The sequence below is a fragment of the Nannobrachium achirus genome, assembly GCF_963921795.1.
Source record: "Nannobrachium achirus genome assembly, chromosome: 16".
In the NCBI taxonomy this organism is placed as follows: domain Eukaryota; kingdom Metazoa; phylum Chordata; class Actinopteri; order Myctophiformes; family Myctophidae; genus Nannobrachium; species Nannobrachium achirus.
In genome coordinates this window covers 62,491,932-62,508,492 of record NC_137823.1, presented here as the reverse complement: position 1 = coordinate 62,508,492, position 16,561 = coordinate 62,491,932, and the positions used below count along the sequence as shown (strand labels likewise).

The following is a 16,561-nucleotide window of genomic DNA, read 5'->3' as shown; positions in this document are numbered from 1 at the left end:
ATTCCTGGTACCCACATTAAAACAATGATGGCGACACCCGTACAACTAAGGGCAAAAAATGCTTCATTTTTGCAGCATAGAAACCAATGGGTTCCCACTGTCTATATTTTTTACAGTCTATGTTCTAAATGTATATCAGACGTACCAATCTCTAAATGTGTGTGTTATATTTCAGACGTCCCCATCTCCATCTCCAAGTCCACTCAGGGTTACACTGGACCACGCATCCAGAGACAGGAGCAGGTCATCCACATCTCCCCCAAGAAGAGCAGCCAGGTCAGTCTGAATACATCAGCTAGCGCAGTGCTTCTAAAACAGTGGGGCGGGACCCATTTGTGGGTCACTGACCAATTCAGCTTAGACTTTGGAACAACCAGAAGGTAACCAATGAAGGGAGACATAAAGAAAATGGTGTAATGTGCTGTTCTCTTTTGGTTTCATTTAACGGTGTGCTATTTTTGGCATAGAGATTTGGTGTACCATAATTTTCCAACGTCCCATCGTGCATTGCGCAGAAGGTGTGCGGCACTTCCGGCGATGCAGCCGAGAGTGATCTACAAACTCACAACCACAGATATAAAAAGCTAGATACCTCTTCCGCCGCTGCAGTTCATTGGAGACACGCGTCAAACTTGATAGGCAGAAATGCGGAAGTGCCAAAAGTACGCTGCCACTCAAAGCGCCTACTGGCCAATCGCAGCGTATGTTTTCCGAGACTTCAATTCAACCGAACGTCCCCTTCTGTGACACACGTGGAAGTGTCCACGCCTGCAGCCATACAGTCTTGGAAAAGTTGCCTATTAACCAAGACGGTTGCCCCAGAGCCCAAGGAGGCGTCTACCTTTTTATGTCTATGCTCACAACGGTTGCATCTGCGACGCGACGTGAGCTTGTACAGTATGTCAGCTGTTCTCCAGATGTGTCCCACACATAATGCTACAGTAAATTCTCACGGAAACAGGTGGATACTTAAAAAAAATAGCAGATCTACAAGCTCATAGCACAGCACTGGGTGAGCTTGTAGATCTTGTATTTCTGAAAATACATGAACATTTTGCAAATCTTTGAATATATAGTATATATTCTTTTAAAGCGAACATTTTTATGTTAAGTGTTTGACTCCTTCACCTCTCTCTGTCAGAAGTCAGACGGTCCCTACTCGGGTCACTCCAGCAGCAACACGCTGTCCAGCACGGCGTCGTCCAGCGGCGGCCACAGCGACAGCGACAAGTGGTACGAGCTGGGGGCGGGGCCGGGGGGCGGCAGCGGGTCGGTGGGCGGGGACCAGGGGGACATGGAGCCCAACGGCCTGGGGGGAGGGGGCTACCTGGCGGGGACGTCGTCGGCCGACAGCGGCATCGACACCACCAGCGCCCCCTACGGAGGAGCCCCCCCGCCGCCACACGGCCACGGAGCCCCCCACCCGCCACACTCCCACCACGGCAGCTCCACCTCCCTGCTGGCCCCCGGCGGGGGAGGGGGAGGGGGAGGGGGCAGGGCGCCGTCCCCCTGGCACAGCCCCACCGAGGGGGGCCGGCGGATGCTGGAGAGGTCCCCCGCCGCCGCAGAGGCCCCCGGGCCCCCGGGGGACCCCTCCAGGAGCAGCATGATGGAGGTGGGCCGCAGCCCGCCCACTCACATCCTGGTCCGGGACAGCAGCACCTACAGCCTGAGCGACACCGGCTCACACTCCAGGTAGGTTGGTGTCTGTGTGTGTGTGAGAGAGAGAGAGAGAGAGAGAGAGATGCCCCAAATGAGACGCAACCCCTTAAAGATGGGGTGCCATGATTTTCCCCCCTATAAAACATGATCATCTACTATTATGATTATACTAGGAGGAAGATTTTTTCCAAAAAAGTGTACAGAAAGAGTTAAAATGATGTTTTTATGTGGCCACACCCACCAGTTCATTGGTATGCGTGGTTGTCATGGTGGGTGGTGACCCAGCTGAAGTTAGCCACACCCACGTGTGTTGGGTGAATGGTAATTAGGGGAGGGGTTGATTCTGTGATGTAATAAGTATCAGTGTTTTTGGACCGGCACTTTTGACCCAGCAGGTGGCATCCTCCAGCTAAAAACCCAAATAGAAAGAGAATACATAATTGCTCATAACAACCACACCAGAGGGTCTAATGGAGTACTGTCAACCTCCTAGACACATGAAAACCAGAAAAAGTACAAAACTATGGCACCGCCTCTTTAAAGCACGACCCAAATGAGACGAAATCCCCTTAAAAATACATGGTTTTGTTTGAATGCCTGGCTGCTAACCACTAAACAAGGATTACTATATTTATATTTTGGTTATGTCCAGTAAACAGGGCAGCTCTTTGCTGTTGGATTCTAATCAAAACACTTATGTACAGGAATGTAGACATGTACATTTTAGCTTAGCCGAGGACACTGACCAACACTAAGACAGGGTCTTAACAGAGAGCGGCATATCGTCGCTGTCGGGTGAAAACCTTGTATGTCCAAAACTGTTCATTTTGCATTTATCATTTTAAACTAGTGAAAACAGCAAATCTACAAGCACACCCGCGAGGCGTTGTGTGCTTGTAGATCTGCTGTTTTCACTACTTTTGTGCGACGGCCTTGTACGATGAAGCAGGGCTTTACTTAGCGAAATAACATACACATTTGAAACTTGGAGATACGAGGTTTCCACCCGACAACGACGATATAATCTCCTATACCTCCCTGTCAACATGCCTCTCCTGGAAAGCAGCCACCCCCCCCCCCTCCCCACCACACACACACACACACACACACACACACACACACACACACACACACACACACACACCTTATCTTTCCACATTACACTTTCCTCATTCTCCAAGGGGAAATGTGGAACACGTGGCCAACATGTCATAAATGAACTTAACGTCTGGGGGTCAAAGGAAAATCCCAAATCCCAAACACCCCTCCTTTTCTTCAGTGGGTCTTCTCCCACCCCCTCCCCTCCCCCTCCCACAGACCCATCCAGATCCTTCCAGCACTTTGCTTTCATTAACCTGGACGTCATTCTGTCCAGGGTGGGCTGTAATACTCATGGGCCAACAGAGAGACAAAGAGACAGTGTGTTTGGCAGACAGAATTCACTGTAGTTGTTGAACTAATAGGCTCATCCTTCTGCAGTCATATCTCTGGAATGAACTCTCGTTGTCCATCCCATCCCTGGAATCTTTCTTTTCCTGTCAGTCTTGACATTTCGTGACCACCTGGCTAGTGAAGAAAAAAACATCTGCCAGGATATTTGTTTAGCTATCTGAACACCCTCCTTCCTGTTGCCACAAACTTGAGACTGTGCTTTTAACAAAACCTCCACTCTGACATTTTGCAGTGGTGGTAAAGATGCATTTTTAGTAAGACCCCTTAAAACTATTCTATTCACAGTTTCATGAATTATCGTTTAGGACCCAAAATGTGTTGCAGGCCTGCAGTCAGTGTTCTACCTGTCACAGGGGTACACAGAGTATGCTGTGAACATTTTTTTCTTTTTTATTGCCCTCGTGAACCTTTCAAAGTAGCGTATCTGATGTTTATGATTATGCACTGGCGTCTGCCCTGGCCACACGAATAGCCGCGGATCATAGATTATAGTATGCCCTCAAAAAAAGTCTAGAAAACACCACTGCCTACAGTACCAAAAGATACATTTTTGAAACTGAGCTTAGCAGAAAAGCCGATTTTCATGACGTGGCTTTGCATGACACTAGCTCGGTCTGTTAGCTGATCTCACAACTCGCTGGACACACAGAAAGTAGACCAATGTAGTACCACTGGAAATATCTTTTCACTTTTTATATCTTTTGAAATATGTTAGTACAGTAACTTGCATGTAATGATGGTAGCCATTGGGGGTCCGATCAGGCTGAAACCTTGCCAAAATGTCATATGTCATAGATCAGGGGTCTTCAACAGGGGGTCACACTGGCAAAAGAGGTTCAAAAGAGGTTTATGTAGAGGGGGAAAAGAGCACACTAAGTACAGAGTAAAAGGTCAAGTTTATTAGATAATGACGGCTCAAGTGGTTAAATATCTGAAAACACATATGGACATGAATCCCAAAATACACTGATGATTGTGCTGTCAACAAATGAAACTATATGGAATATATGAAAAGGTTGTGGGGGTCCCTGCTTCATCTCTCTCTCAACTAAGGGGTCCTTGGCCTGAAAACATTGAAGACCCCTGTCATTGATACTAGACATACCAAGACATACCATGAGACAAACTACAATGAACATCAAATCTCTACCGAAACACATAAGCGCTCTCGGGATCGATTACAAGCCCATGTCCGTCGAATACCAATCTGTTCGCCCGCTTGGCCGCGCGCCCAGGGCGTCTATCCGGCATAATGTTAAAACGTTAACATTTAAAACCTATGTTTTTAAATAAATGTAGTGGAGTAAAAGTACAATATTCGGATCCGAGATTTAGTGGAGTTGAAGTGAAAGTATTGCAAATTGGAAATACTCAAGTAAAGTAAAAGAAAAATACCTCAAAATTGTACTTTTGTACAGAAGTACAGTACAGCCCAACCGAGTGGTCAGCTCGTTGAGCACGAGACCGGTGGAAAAGATTTAGGCGAACGGCCAAATGGGCGAAAGGATCTGTTACCGTCCAGTCCAGGCACTTCTCTGCAGGAGGCATGGTGTCAGTGATCCTCTTCCCCTCCTAATCCCAGTCCCCTCCTCTCTCTGCTTCGCCTGCAGGCACTCTGGCCACAGCTCCCCCAGAGGAGAGGAGTCCTCGTCCTCGGCCAGGCACTCTGGCCACAGCTCCCCCAGAGAGGAGTCCTCGTCCTCCTCCTCGGCCACGTCCCCGTCCTCCGGCTCCTCGGTGTCCCCCGGGCCCAAGACTTTCTACCCGCGCCAGGGGGCCCAGTCCAAGTTCCTGATTGGCTGGAGGAAGCCCGGCTCCACCATCAACTCGGTGGACTTTGGAGACACGCGGAAGTAAGGAAGGCGTCAGCAAAAAAAAAAGAAAAATAAAAAAAAAACAGAAAAGAAAACCAACCTCCCTCTCCAACTCAACCACCTCATCCCCATTACTATGTGCAGTAGTACTTAACTGCCCTCTTGTGGCAGAAGTGGATTTTACACTAAATAAAATCCTTTCAAGACAGGTGAATGTTTATTTTTATTTTATTATGGTGAAATATGATATGAATCAATCAACCCTTTTTACTCCTGTCATCATCCATCACTCACAAAATCACTTGCGTGGATACAATGTCAAGTTGGTGTAGAGCACTGGTTCTCAGCCTGTGGGTCAGGACCCCCAGGGGGGTCCCCAAATTGATGCAACATTTTTTTCTCACTCAACAGTAAACAAATCAACATGAAGTTTAAGTGTATAGAGGGTTTATGCACATTTCTAAAGTGACAATTTAAGGACTTTTTAATACCTCTAAAATGACAAATTAGCCTGACACTCAGCCTGAATTGACATTTCGTTCGCCAAAACAAATAATGTAAAGGGGTGTGGCTAGCGATTCAGGGTCTGGAACTAGGCTAATGACAAATTAAACATTGGACAAATTGTCAAAATGTTAGAGGTAGAAATTGTGAAAATAGCCGATCTACATGCTCACAACGCCTCGCAACGTAGATCTGCTATTTTCACGATAAGAACCATGTTATACAAAATGTATGGCTCAACTCTTAGTGCTCGTAGGGTCGGGGGGTCCCCAGTTAAAATATGATTATTCTGGGGGTCACGGCCTGAAAAGGTTGAGAACCACTGGTGTAGAGGAAGCTTCTGTTAGGTCTGCAGTTGGCTAACTACCTGCTTGTGTGTGTTTGTTAGGAAGTCTCCAGGGGAGGGTGGAGGTGATGGTGTTCCGGCCCCGGCTCCCAGGCCCTCTCTGAGGGACATGCACTCCCCTCAGCCCCACGCCCAGTCCACCATGGAGGAGGACATGAAGAGACACTCAGACAGCCCACCACCTCCACGCAATCACAAAGACAAGGTAATAAATAAATGTTTTAGAATAAAAAATACCCTATTCCAACAAAAGCTGAATAAAATAACACAAAGCTCACAAAGGGTGCGTTCGGAAATGCACACTCAACGCACTGGTGTGCCATGTTGTCGTTCGTTTATTCTGTGCACTTGGTGCGTTGTCGTTCGGAAATCCAGTGCGCGGCGCACCGATGTGCTGAGTGCACGCACTGAGCGACCCTACTCAGAAGATGGGGTTTGGCAGTGTGGTGCGTCGACGCAGTGTTTTGATTGGTTGGTTTTCAATGAGGTGTCTCGCACAGCTGTGACTTCTCAGCTGTGAACAATGGCGTAGGAAACTAGAAAAATATTGTTCCTTCGAAACAATTGTGGGCTCGCTTCAAGCCAGAAAACAATGGCTATAAAAGCACAAAATGTCAAGATCGCAGGCAGTGCTCTCTTTGACGTTACTGACGTCAAAGATTGGTCCATTTTGTTCCAAAAATGTGTTGTGCAAAAGTTGACCCGCTGGTGGCGCTATAACAGGCCAATGTGAGAAGGTTGGTATCTGTTCCTTGACCTATTGGGAATGTGCTTGCAAGATTTCACGCACATCCCAGGCTGTGTTCATGATTTGAGGTGTTTTTGGCTTTGGACACTTTATCGCTGCTTGCAGCTATATTTATTATTATTATTTTATAATTGTTTTGTGTGCACTTCATAGGCATGTTAGATAAAGGTCCTTAGATTGCGTGTAGAATGTTTCATGCAAATTGCAAAAAAAAATCCTAGAATAAAAACGGGTTTAAGCGTTTTACAAACTGCTCAAAATTATATAGCGCCCCCCTTTGGCCATTTGGGGTAAGATTGGTTTCAGTGATATTTGAACTAACCCTCTACACTATTTTGTCATGAAAATGTGACTTTGCTTGTATGTTTTAGAGGCAGAAGAATAATTTGCATAAAAATGCAATATTGTTTGAATTATTTAAAATCCGATCTGACAGATCTTTAGATATCGGTCCAAAGTTCACGTAAAAAAAGTTTTGTGCACGTGACGCGAAAATTCCAGAATAAAAGCGGGTTTACGCGTTTTACAAACTGCTCAACGTGGCGGAAAATCGAAGGGCGGAGCTTACTTAACAACGACACAGATGTCTTCCGCTTGAGTCAAAGCACGCGTGTAACAAGTTGCATGTCTTCAAACGAAACGAGTCATGACTTATGCCCGTTTGAAGTTTGAATTTTCAGACGCTTCGTATAGCGCCCCCCTTTGGCCGATTGGAATAAAATTGGTTTCAGTGATACTTTGACTAACCCTCCACATCTTTGCCAAATGCCATGAACGTGTAACTTTGCATGTATGATTTAGAGGCCGAAGAATAATTTGCATAAAACCGCACTATTGATTGAATTATTAAAAAAATATATTTCACTTTAAAAGAAATCCGACCAGACAGTTTGACCGTATTGGTCCAAAGTTCATGTGAAAAAAGTTGTGTGCACTTGACGCGAAAATCCCAGGAGGAGATAGATTTTTACTGTTTTTCATATAATTCCGAATTGTGGGAGACCTAAAGGTCAGAGGTCAAAAGTTAGAGGGTAAAAGTTGTTCGGCATGAGGAGACGCATAAGTGTATACAGGTTTCATGGCTGTACGTATAACAGAGCATGAGCTATACCTGTTCAAAGTTCGCACTTTCGAAGGCTTCCTACAGCGCCACCATTTGGCCGATTGCTGTATAAAATAATAGCACACGTCGCCACTGTAGGCTGAACACATTGATGTTTTTATTTTCATTTTCTCACTAAGTATGTAGGAGTAGAAAGGAACCGAAGTTCCCGTCTACTGTTGACTGACTGATAGATAAATAATGACAATATCTAAAGTGTGCTCGCCTTATAGGCGAGCCCACAATGATAACAAAATGCACCATTTGCTGCTTTATTGGTCCTTTGGGCTTTATTGTTACACGCATCAACGTGTAAACTAACAGCAGGTAGGCCAAAGTTATGAATTAAATTACCTCAATCAATAGCAACGTTGCGTTAGCAGCTGCTGCTTTTAAGAACGTTTTCCGACTGAAAAAGCACACAGTTGCCTCTTATCTGGTCGTTCTTAAATAAGCCACACTGAATGCACTCTCAACGTCCCTGCACGCCCACTGCACTCACTACACTGAGCACACACACGGTGCGCATTTCTGAACGCACCCAAAGAGTCACACCGCAACGTGTTGTGAGCTAGCTTGTAGATCGGCTATTGGCTATTAAAAAATAATATATATATATATATATATATATATATATATATAAAATTTATATATATATATATATATACGTACTGTACAAGCTATTTTAGTATTGTAGTGTGAGAACTACTGATTCAAAAGGCATTTGTAGAATGGTCTTCAGTTCTTAATGTGTTAAACAAGGACATGTTCTGAACACAACCCAAACCCATTCCTTCTGTCCTGTGCTCCATGTGTCCTCCTCCTCTGTCCCTCCCAGTCCTCTCCGTCAGGCCGTCCCCCCAGCAGCCGCCGCCGCTCCCTGCACCGCACGCTGTCCGACGAGAGCATCTACCGTGGCCAGCGGCTGCCCTCCCTCAGCGACTCGGTGGGCGACCCGGGCGACGTGCTGTTCAGCTGCTCCACAGTGCCGCGCTCGCCCACCACCCGCGGCGTGCCCCTCCGCAGACCCTCCTACAAGCTGGGCGTCAAGCTGCACGGTGCGACGGGGGGGGGGGGGGGGGGGGGGGAAGGAGGGACCAGTGGTCCCCAAACCTGTCAGGTCCAGACTCGAAAGAGAGATTAGATGTTTGCCCGGGGACTCAAGCTAGTGAAAATAGCAGATCTGCAAGAGCACGACGCATCGCTTGTCGCTTGTAGATCGGCTATTTTCACTACTACTTATTTATTTTTAATTTATTTATGGAATTTCTTAGATCTGTTTGTTTGTTTTAAAATGTGTACAACTATTTTAAAAAGGATTATTTAAAAAAATATATGTTTTCTTTTTATGAAGGAAAAGGAAATGGGATTTTTCCTTGAGTCGTCGTGACCCAGAAAAATTAATCTGTGACCCACAAATCAGTCCTGACCCACTGTTTGGGAAATGGTCTAGATAGACGTAGAGAGTCACTGGTTCATCCCCACAATTTCACCTAGTCTTACGTGTCGTAGAGTCTCTGAGCAATTGATTGATTGATTGATTGAATACTTTATTAGGAGTTTGCATAGGAAAAGGTACAGTTTCATGACGGTACAGTTCACTGGTACAAGGTCTACTAAAAGGAGATCCATGAAAAGACTAAGCTTATTTCCACAGGAAACCATTTAAGTATCTCATATAACATTGAATGACAGACTAAAGCCCTTTGCACACAGGACAGTTGCGTTTTTTTCGTTTGCGGCATGAATAAAACGCATTGGATTTGGTGTGCAATGCTGTGCGGAATCGGCGCTGCGGATCCAAAAAGCTGTCATAAAAGGAGGGATTAGTTTTTTACCGCATGCGACAAGACGCACGAATCGAACTGGGTTCGATCGAGAAAAAACAAACGCACGGCGGCAGCCACTCGTCGCACGGCTAATTCGGAGCCGGTGTGCATGAGGTCGTAGAGAATCATTGTTTTCTTTTAAAAAAAATATATTGTCCGTTTTATCCGTGCGGCTAAACGCGCCTGTGTGCAAAGGGCTTAATAGAACACAGTACTATGCAGTAGATATGTAAAGAAAAGAAAAATGAGAGAACCGTAATCGCTCCCCGGGTGCCATATTAAAGGCAACCACTGCTCTTTAAACAGCAACTCAGTGGCCTTGCTGTCCTCCAACAATCCTCCGCCTCGTCATGCCAAAGACTATAAAAATGGCACCCAATGTCTCCCTGTTTGGTACTTACTGTAGCATCAAAGGTTGGATTGGGGGTCCCTGTGACAAAGCGTCATATTCATGGGATGTACTTGTACATCAAGCTGCTACAGAAACATGGGGGCCCGGTGGCGCAGTGGTTAGCGCTTCGCCTCACAGTTAGAAGGTCCTGGGTTCGATTCCCGCCGTGGGGCGCTGTGGGTGCTGGGGGTGTGTTTCTCCCTCTGCGTCATCAGCGCCCACACCCTAGGTGGGGTCGGCGATAGGGCCTTTCTGTGTGGAGTTTGCATGTTCTCCCCGTGTCTCCTAGGGTTGATACCCTCACAAAAACATGCAGTAAGGCTGGTCTCAATAATGCCTTCCCCTGGCCATCCGGGGCGCCTGATGGAGGGGAAAGGAACTGGTTGGAATAACGTGTTCCTTCCACGCGCTACGTCCATCCCGGGGAAATCCCCCCTGTCAGGTGAAAAGAAACAACTTGGACTACTCATGCATTGAAGGAAGCATGAGGTCAGTCCGTTGTCTCACCAGGTGCGGCAGAGGGAGAGCAGAGCCCAGGATTACATAGGCAATTTGCACTGGGTGAAAATGGGTTGCAAAATCGTGGGATAAAAACTATTAAAAAAAAAAAAGAATTGAGAAAGATGCTTGGCTTTGTCCAATGGATTTAATGGAGTGGGCTGAGTGTGAAGTGAGCTGTGGTGATGATGCGAGCGTGGGATGCATCTGATGATTTGCTGTGGATTGGAGGGGGGGGGGGGGGGGGGGGCGGTGATCTGTGTTTCACTGTCCTCTGTATGACTGCCACAGATATGGCTTGTTGCTGTATCTCTGCTGCCACCTCTTGGTTGTAGGTATAATAGGAACTAGAGGAAAGTATGTGGAGGTAGTAAGAAACACCTCTCATTCACTGGGTGGTTGTGAGCTAGAACAGGAGGTAGTAGGAAACACCTCTCATTCACTGGGTGGTTGTGAGGTAGTAGGAAACACCTCTCATTCACTGGGTGGTTGTGAGGTAGTAAGAAATACCTCTCATTCACTGGGTGGTTGTGAGCTAGAACAGGAGGTAGTAGGAAACACCTCTCATTCACTGGGTGGTTGTGAGCTAGAACAGTGGGGGGCCGATTGGTAGAGAGAGGAATGATGAACAATAATGTTGATAATGTTTTTTTTTTATAAAGCCATTTCACAATAGGAGGTCTCAGCCAGAGACTATATGGCTATGTGGGGTCCTTGGTATGGAGCAGAATGGGAACTCCTGGGCTAGAAACAACTATTCAAGGATATTGTCCTTGTCGGATGGAAACCTTGTATGTCCAAAACCTTAATTTTCAGGAAATGGATAAAGGTGTTCTGATGGATCCAATGTAGTTAATATTTAGTCATGAGCTCTTGTTAATATTTTTCATTGGTTTGCTTTAGCAAATGATATATTATAGATCATTGCAAATTAAATTAGATTTGTCGATTCAGTTACTATATCAGTACACCCCTACTAAGTGACCTTCTCCCTCTTTGTCTGCAGGTGACCTTTCTGCATCGGACACCTCGTTGTTTGACCTGGTGGAGCGCCACCGCGGGCCCCTCCCCCAGGACCTGATGCCCCTCCCACCATCAGAAAGGGACAGCCCCCTGGACTGGACACACCTGGTGGATGTGGCCAGTACCTTTGAGAGTGAGCACACACACCTACACTAACGCAGCGGTTCTCAACCCCAAAAATAATCATGATTTGAACTGGGGACCCCCCCCACCCTGACGAGCACTTGGAGCTGTAAAAGTTCCCCCCCTTCTGTGTTGCCTAGAACTGGAGGATTGATTTTGGGGTTTGTATTGTAAAGTACAACTTGATGACATCACACCGTTGTACTTTACAATACAAAGCCCAAAATCAATCTTCCACTTCTAGGCAACACAGAAGGGGGGGAACCTTTTTCTATTTCCACACAACTCCTCTAAGGTATATTAATGACACAGTTCAATATTGAAAATGGTTTGTTTACCATTGAGTGAGAAAACAATGTTGCACATTAACCTAATCATCGGGGAAACCCCCAACATCATTTGGGGACCCACCTGGGAGTTCAGTCCCGTGAGAAGCAGACACAAACACACATACCGCGCGGTACTTTACGCTAGCAGGACAAGCTCACAATGCCTCGTTGTTGTGACATACATCAGGCTTTTAAAGCAGGTGATTGGCTCTGCATGTTGTCTCACCTTTGACCTTTGGCCCTGGCCTCTTGTTCCCCAGGCCAGAGGAGCTTTGTGTTTGAGCCCAACCACCGAGGCAGCGGAGCGTCCAGTCCTCAACAGCCCCACATGGATCTGCAGTCTGGGGCCCTGTCCAGACCCTCTTCCAGGTAACTCACACACACATTTAACCTTGGAATAATTCTATATACTTTAGCTATAAGCCCTATTCACGGCCCGCCCACTCAGCAAATTTCTCAGCAACTTCCTGGTGCTGACGTTTTGCAGGGGAAATTAATACAGAAATAGCAGGACTTAAAGCCAACAAATCATTATTTCGAACGGTAAAGTAAATTATAATGCTTTGTGCCTTTTACTATCTTGTGTTCTTGATCATGCTAGCCGTATTTTATACTTTACTATTCGGAAATTGCATTACATTTGCGATTTCTGTGTTAACTCTATGGGCTTTTAGCAGGGTTTTACCCTTTAAAACGTGACTTCAGCACCAGGAGGATGCTGAGTGGGCGGGCCATGAATAGGGCTAATTGAAAAATAGCAGATATACAAGCTCACAGCTTGTATATCTGCTATTTTTGAAAAGTCGGGAAAATGTGTGCAAATCTTTGAATATGTGTATTTTTAAAGCGAACGTTTGTAACTAGAATTTTGCTTCTGGGGGGTCCCTGGAACAACATATTTTGAGAGGGGGGGTCTGCGGCCAAATACATGTAATTTTGGGGGTCCTTGACATGAAAAAGTTTGCGAACCACATGAGTTTTTCAAAAACCCTAGAGGGATTTAAAAAGACGGGTCAAAATATTCAAAGACTTGCACAAATTGTCACGATTTAAAAAAAATGTGCATATCTACAAGCTCAGTGCTGCACTGTGATCTACAAGCTCAGTGCTGCACTGTGATCTACAAGCTCAGTGCTGCACTGTGATCTACAAGCTCAGTGCTGCACTGTGATCTACAAGCTCAGTGCTGCACTGTGATCTACAAGCTCAGTGCTGCACTGTGATCTACAAGCTCAGTGCTGCACTGTGATCTACAAGCTCAGTGCTGCACTGTGATCTACAAGCTCAGTGCTGCACTGTGATCTACAAGCTCAGTGCTGCACTGTGATCTACAAGCTCAGTGCTGCACTGTGAACTTGTTTATCTGCTATTTATGAATAGTTAAAGCTTAAAATAATGCGTTCCTGGTCTTAATGGGTTAATATCACGTTAATACCCCAGAGGGCACTATCTATTAATATGAATATTAATACCCCAGAGGGCACTATCTATTAATATGAATATTAATACCCCAGAGGGCACTATCTATTAATATGAATATTACTATCTATTAATATGAATATTGCTATAATAATGAGGGGCACTATCTATTAATATGAATATTGCTATAATAATGAGGGGCACTATCTATTAATATGAATATTGCTATAATAATGAGGGGCGCATGAAAGATGTTGGCTTGCTTGAAGGCTGTAATTCTGCTTGGCAACAAGTTACACACTTTTAATGAAACAACTTCAAGGTGGGTTTTTACAGGCTTGTAAAACACCTTTGGATCATTACTTTACACTGATCAGATCGTTGGGAGGCCACTTTGAGAGCATGTGAATAGTGCAGACTCATCTGTAATGTAATGTACATGTCACCAAGATATGTCTGACATACTGCAGCCAATATAACCATGCATCATATCCCTCCTCTGGTGATGAATTTCGTACGGAAGTGATATGTTTTATCCCTGATTCTGGTCCAGCTTAATACGGTACATCAGTACATGCATTTCCTTTTGATATGTTTGATATTCATCTTTGATAATATCACGGTTAACAATGTAATTCAAATATATGTTAAAGTACCAGGTCACCTCTGGGACAACCAGATCTTATTTTATTGTTGTGTGGGACACGATCAACACAATCCTGAGTTATTTTTTGTGTTTAATCTGTTTTTTTTTTTTTTTGATATTTTAGTATTTCAGCCGATTTCAGCATGCTACAACTGGTCATATGATGCAAAATGCATCATATGACCAGTTGTAGCATGCTGAAATACTAACATATCTAAAAACACAGATTGAACACAAAAGATTATTCAGGATTGTGTTGATCGTGACCCACACAACAATAAAATAAGATCTGGTTGTCCCAGAGGTGACCTGGTCCTTTAAGCAATTCCATCCATACTAGTGGATCTTGGTCAGATCCTGGTCAGGTGAACAGTCTTTGTTTGTTTTCACAGCGAGGGTCACGTAGGCCTGGAGCGCAAGGTCACTAAACTGTTTGTTTTCACAGTGAGGGTCACGTAGGCCTGGAGAGGAAGGTCACTAAACTGTGTTTGTTTTCACAGTGAGGGTCACGTAGGCCTGTAGAGGAAGGTCACTAAACTGTTTGTTTTCACAGTGAGGGTCACGTAGGCTTGGAGAGGAAGGTCACTAAACTGTTTGTTTTCACAGCGAGGGTCACGTAGGCTTGGAGAGGAAGGTCACTAAACTGTTTGTTTTCACAGTGAGGGTCACGTAGGCTTGGAGAGGAAGGTCACTAAACTGTTTGTTTTCACAGTGAGGGTCACGTAGGCCTGGAGAGGAAGGTCACTAAACTGTTTGTTTTCACAGTGAGGGTCACGTAGGCATGGAGAGGAAGGTCACTAAACTGTTTGTTTTCACAGTGAGGGTCACGTAGGCCTGTAGAGGAAGGTCACTAAACTGTTTGTTTTCACAGTGAGGGTCACGTAGGCATGGAGAGGAAGGTCACTAAACTGTTTGTTTTCACAGTGAGGGTCACGTAGGCCTGTAGAGGAAGGTCACTAAACTGTTTGTTTTCACAGTGAGGGTCACGTAGGCTTGGAGAGGAAGGTCACTAAACTGTTTGTTTTCACAGTGAGGGTCACGTAGGCTTGGAGAGGAAGGTCACTAAACTGTTTGTTTTCACAGCGAGGGTCACGTAGGCCTGGAGAGGAAGGTCACTAAGCTGTTTGTTTTCACAGCGAGGGTCACGTAGGCCTGGAGAGGAAGGTCACTAAACTGTTTGTTTTCACAGCGAGGGTCACGTAGGCCTGGAGAGGAAGGTCACTAAACTGTTTGTTTTCACAGTGAGGGTCACGTAGGCCTGGAGAGGAAGGTCACTAAACTGTTTGTTTTCACAGCGAGGGTCACGTAGGCCTGGAGAGGAAGGTCACTAAACTGTTTGTTTTCACAGTGAGGGTCACGTAGGCCTGGAGAGGAAGGTCACTAAACTGTTTGTTTTCACAGTGAGGGTCACGTAGGCCTGGTGAGGAAGGTCACTAAACTGTGTTTGTTTTCACAGCGAGGGTCACGTAGGCCTGGAGAGGAAGGTCACTAAACTGTTTGTTTTCACAGTGAGGGTCACGTAGGCTTGGAGAGGAAGGTCACTAAACTGTGTTTGTTTTCACAGTGAGGGTCACGTAGGCCTGGAGAGGAAGGTCACTAAACTGTGTTTGTTTTCACAGTGAGGGTCACGTAGGCCTGGAGAGGAAGGTCACTAAGCTGTTTGTTTTCACAGTGAGGGTCACGTAGGCCTGGAGAGGAAGGTCACTAAACTGTTTGTTTTCACAGTGAGGGTCACGTAGGCTTGGAGAGGAAGGTCACTAAACTGTTTGTTTTCACAGTGAGGGTCACGTAGGCCTGGAGAGGAAGGTCACTAAACTGTTTGTTTTCACAGTGAGGGTCACGTAGGCTTGGAGAGGAAGGTCACTAAACTGTTTGTTTTCACAGTGAGGGTCACGTAGGCATGGAGAGGAAGGTCACTAAACTGTTTGTTTTCACAGTGAGGGTCACGTAGGCCTGTAGAGGAAGGTCACTAAACTGTTTGTTTTCACAGTGAGGGTCACGTAGGCTTGGAGAGGAAGGTCACTAAACTGTTTGTTTTCACAGTGAGGGTCACGTAGGCTTGGAGAGGAAGGTCACTAAACTGTTTGTTTTCACAGCGAGGGTCACGTAGGCCTGGAGAGGAAGGTCACTAAGCTGTTTGTTTTCACAGCGAGGGTCACGTAGGCCTGGAGAGGAAGGTCACTAAACTGTTTGTTTTCACAGCGAGGGTCACGTAGGCCTGGAGAGGAAGGTCACTAAACTGTTTGTTTTCACAGTGAGGGTCACGTAGGCCTGGAGAGGAAGGTCACTAAACTGTTTGTTTTCACAGCGAGGGTCACGTAGGCCTGGAGAGGAAGGTCACTAAACTGTTTGTTTTCACAGTGAGGGTCACGTAGGCCTGGAGAGGAAGGTCACTAAACTGTTTGTTTTCACAGTGAGGGTCACGTAGGCCTGGAGAGGAAGGTCACTAAACTGTGTTTGTTTTCACAGTGAGGGTCACGTAGGCCTGGAGAGGAAGGTCACTAAGCTGTTTGTTTTCACAGTGAGGGTCACGTAGGCCTGGAGAGGAAGGTCACTAAACTGTTTGTTTTCACAGTGAGGGTCACGTAGGCCTGGAGAGGAAGGTCACTAAACTGTTTGTTTTCACAGTGAGGGTCACGTAGGCCTGCAGAGGAAGGTCACTAAACTGTTTGTTT

The 16,561-nt window shown here is 45.8% G+C and overlaps 1 protein-coding gene across 3 annotated transcripts in view; it reads left to right on the top strand.

Moving 5' to 3' along the window:
- sipa1l1 (signal-induced proliferation-associated 1 like 1) overlaps positions 1-16,561 on the top strand; it is a gene marked incomplete at its 5' end in the record, with an annotated part of 83,915 nt that overhangs the window by 57,953 nt on the left and 9,401 nt on the right. For 2 of the 3 annotated variants that reach the window (XR_013962861.1, XM_080745159.1), the window contains 7 exons: positions 176-276; positions 1,142-1,695; positions 4,725-4,967; positions 5,821-5,983; positions 8,467-8,686; positions 11,353-11,502; positions 12,082-12,190. Coding sequence is in view for 1 of the 3 variants with exons in the window: in XM_080745159.1 (XP_080601285.1) it covers positions 176-276; positions 1,142-1,695; positions 4,725-4,967; positions 5,821-5,983; positions 8,467-8,686; positions 11,353-11,502; positions 12,082-12,190 (1,540 nt within the window). Of the gene's footprint in view, positions 1-175; positions 277-1,141; positions 1,696-4,724; positions 5,138-5,820; positions 5,984-8,466; positions 8,687-11,352; positions 11,503-12,081; positions 12,191-16,561 lie in introns of those variants that run through there. The other variant, XR_013962862.1, reaches the window with a different exon arrangement.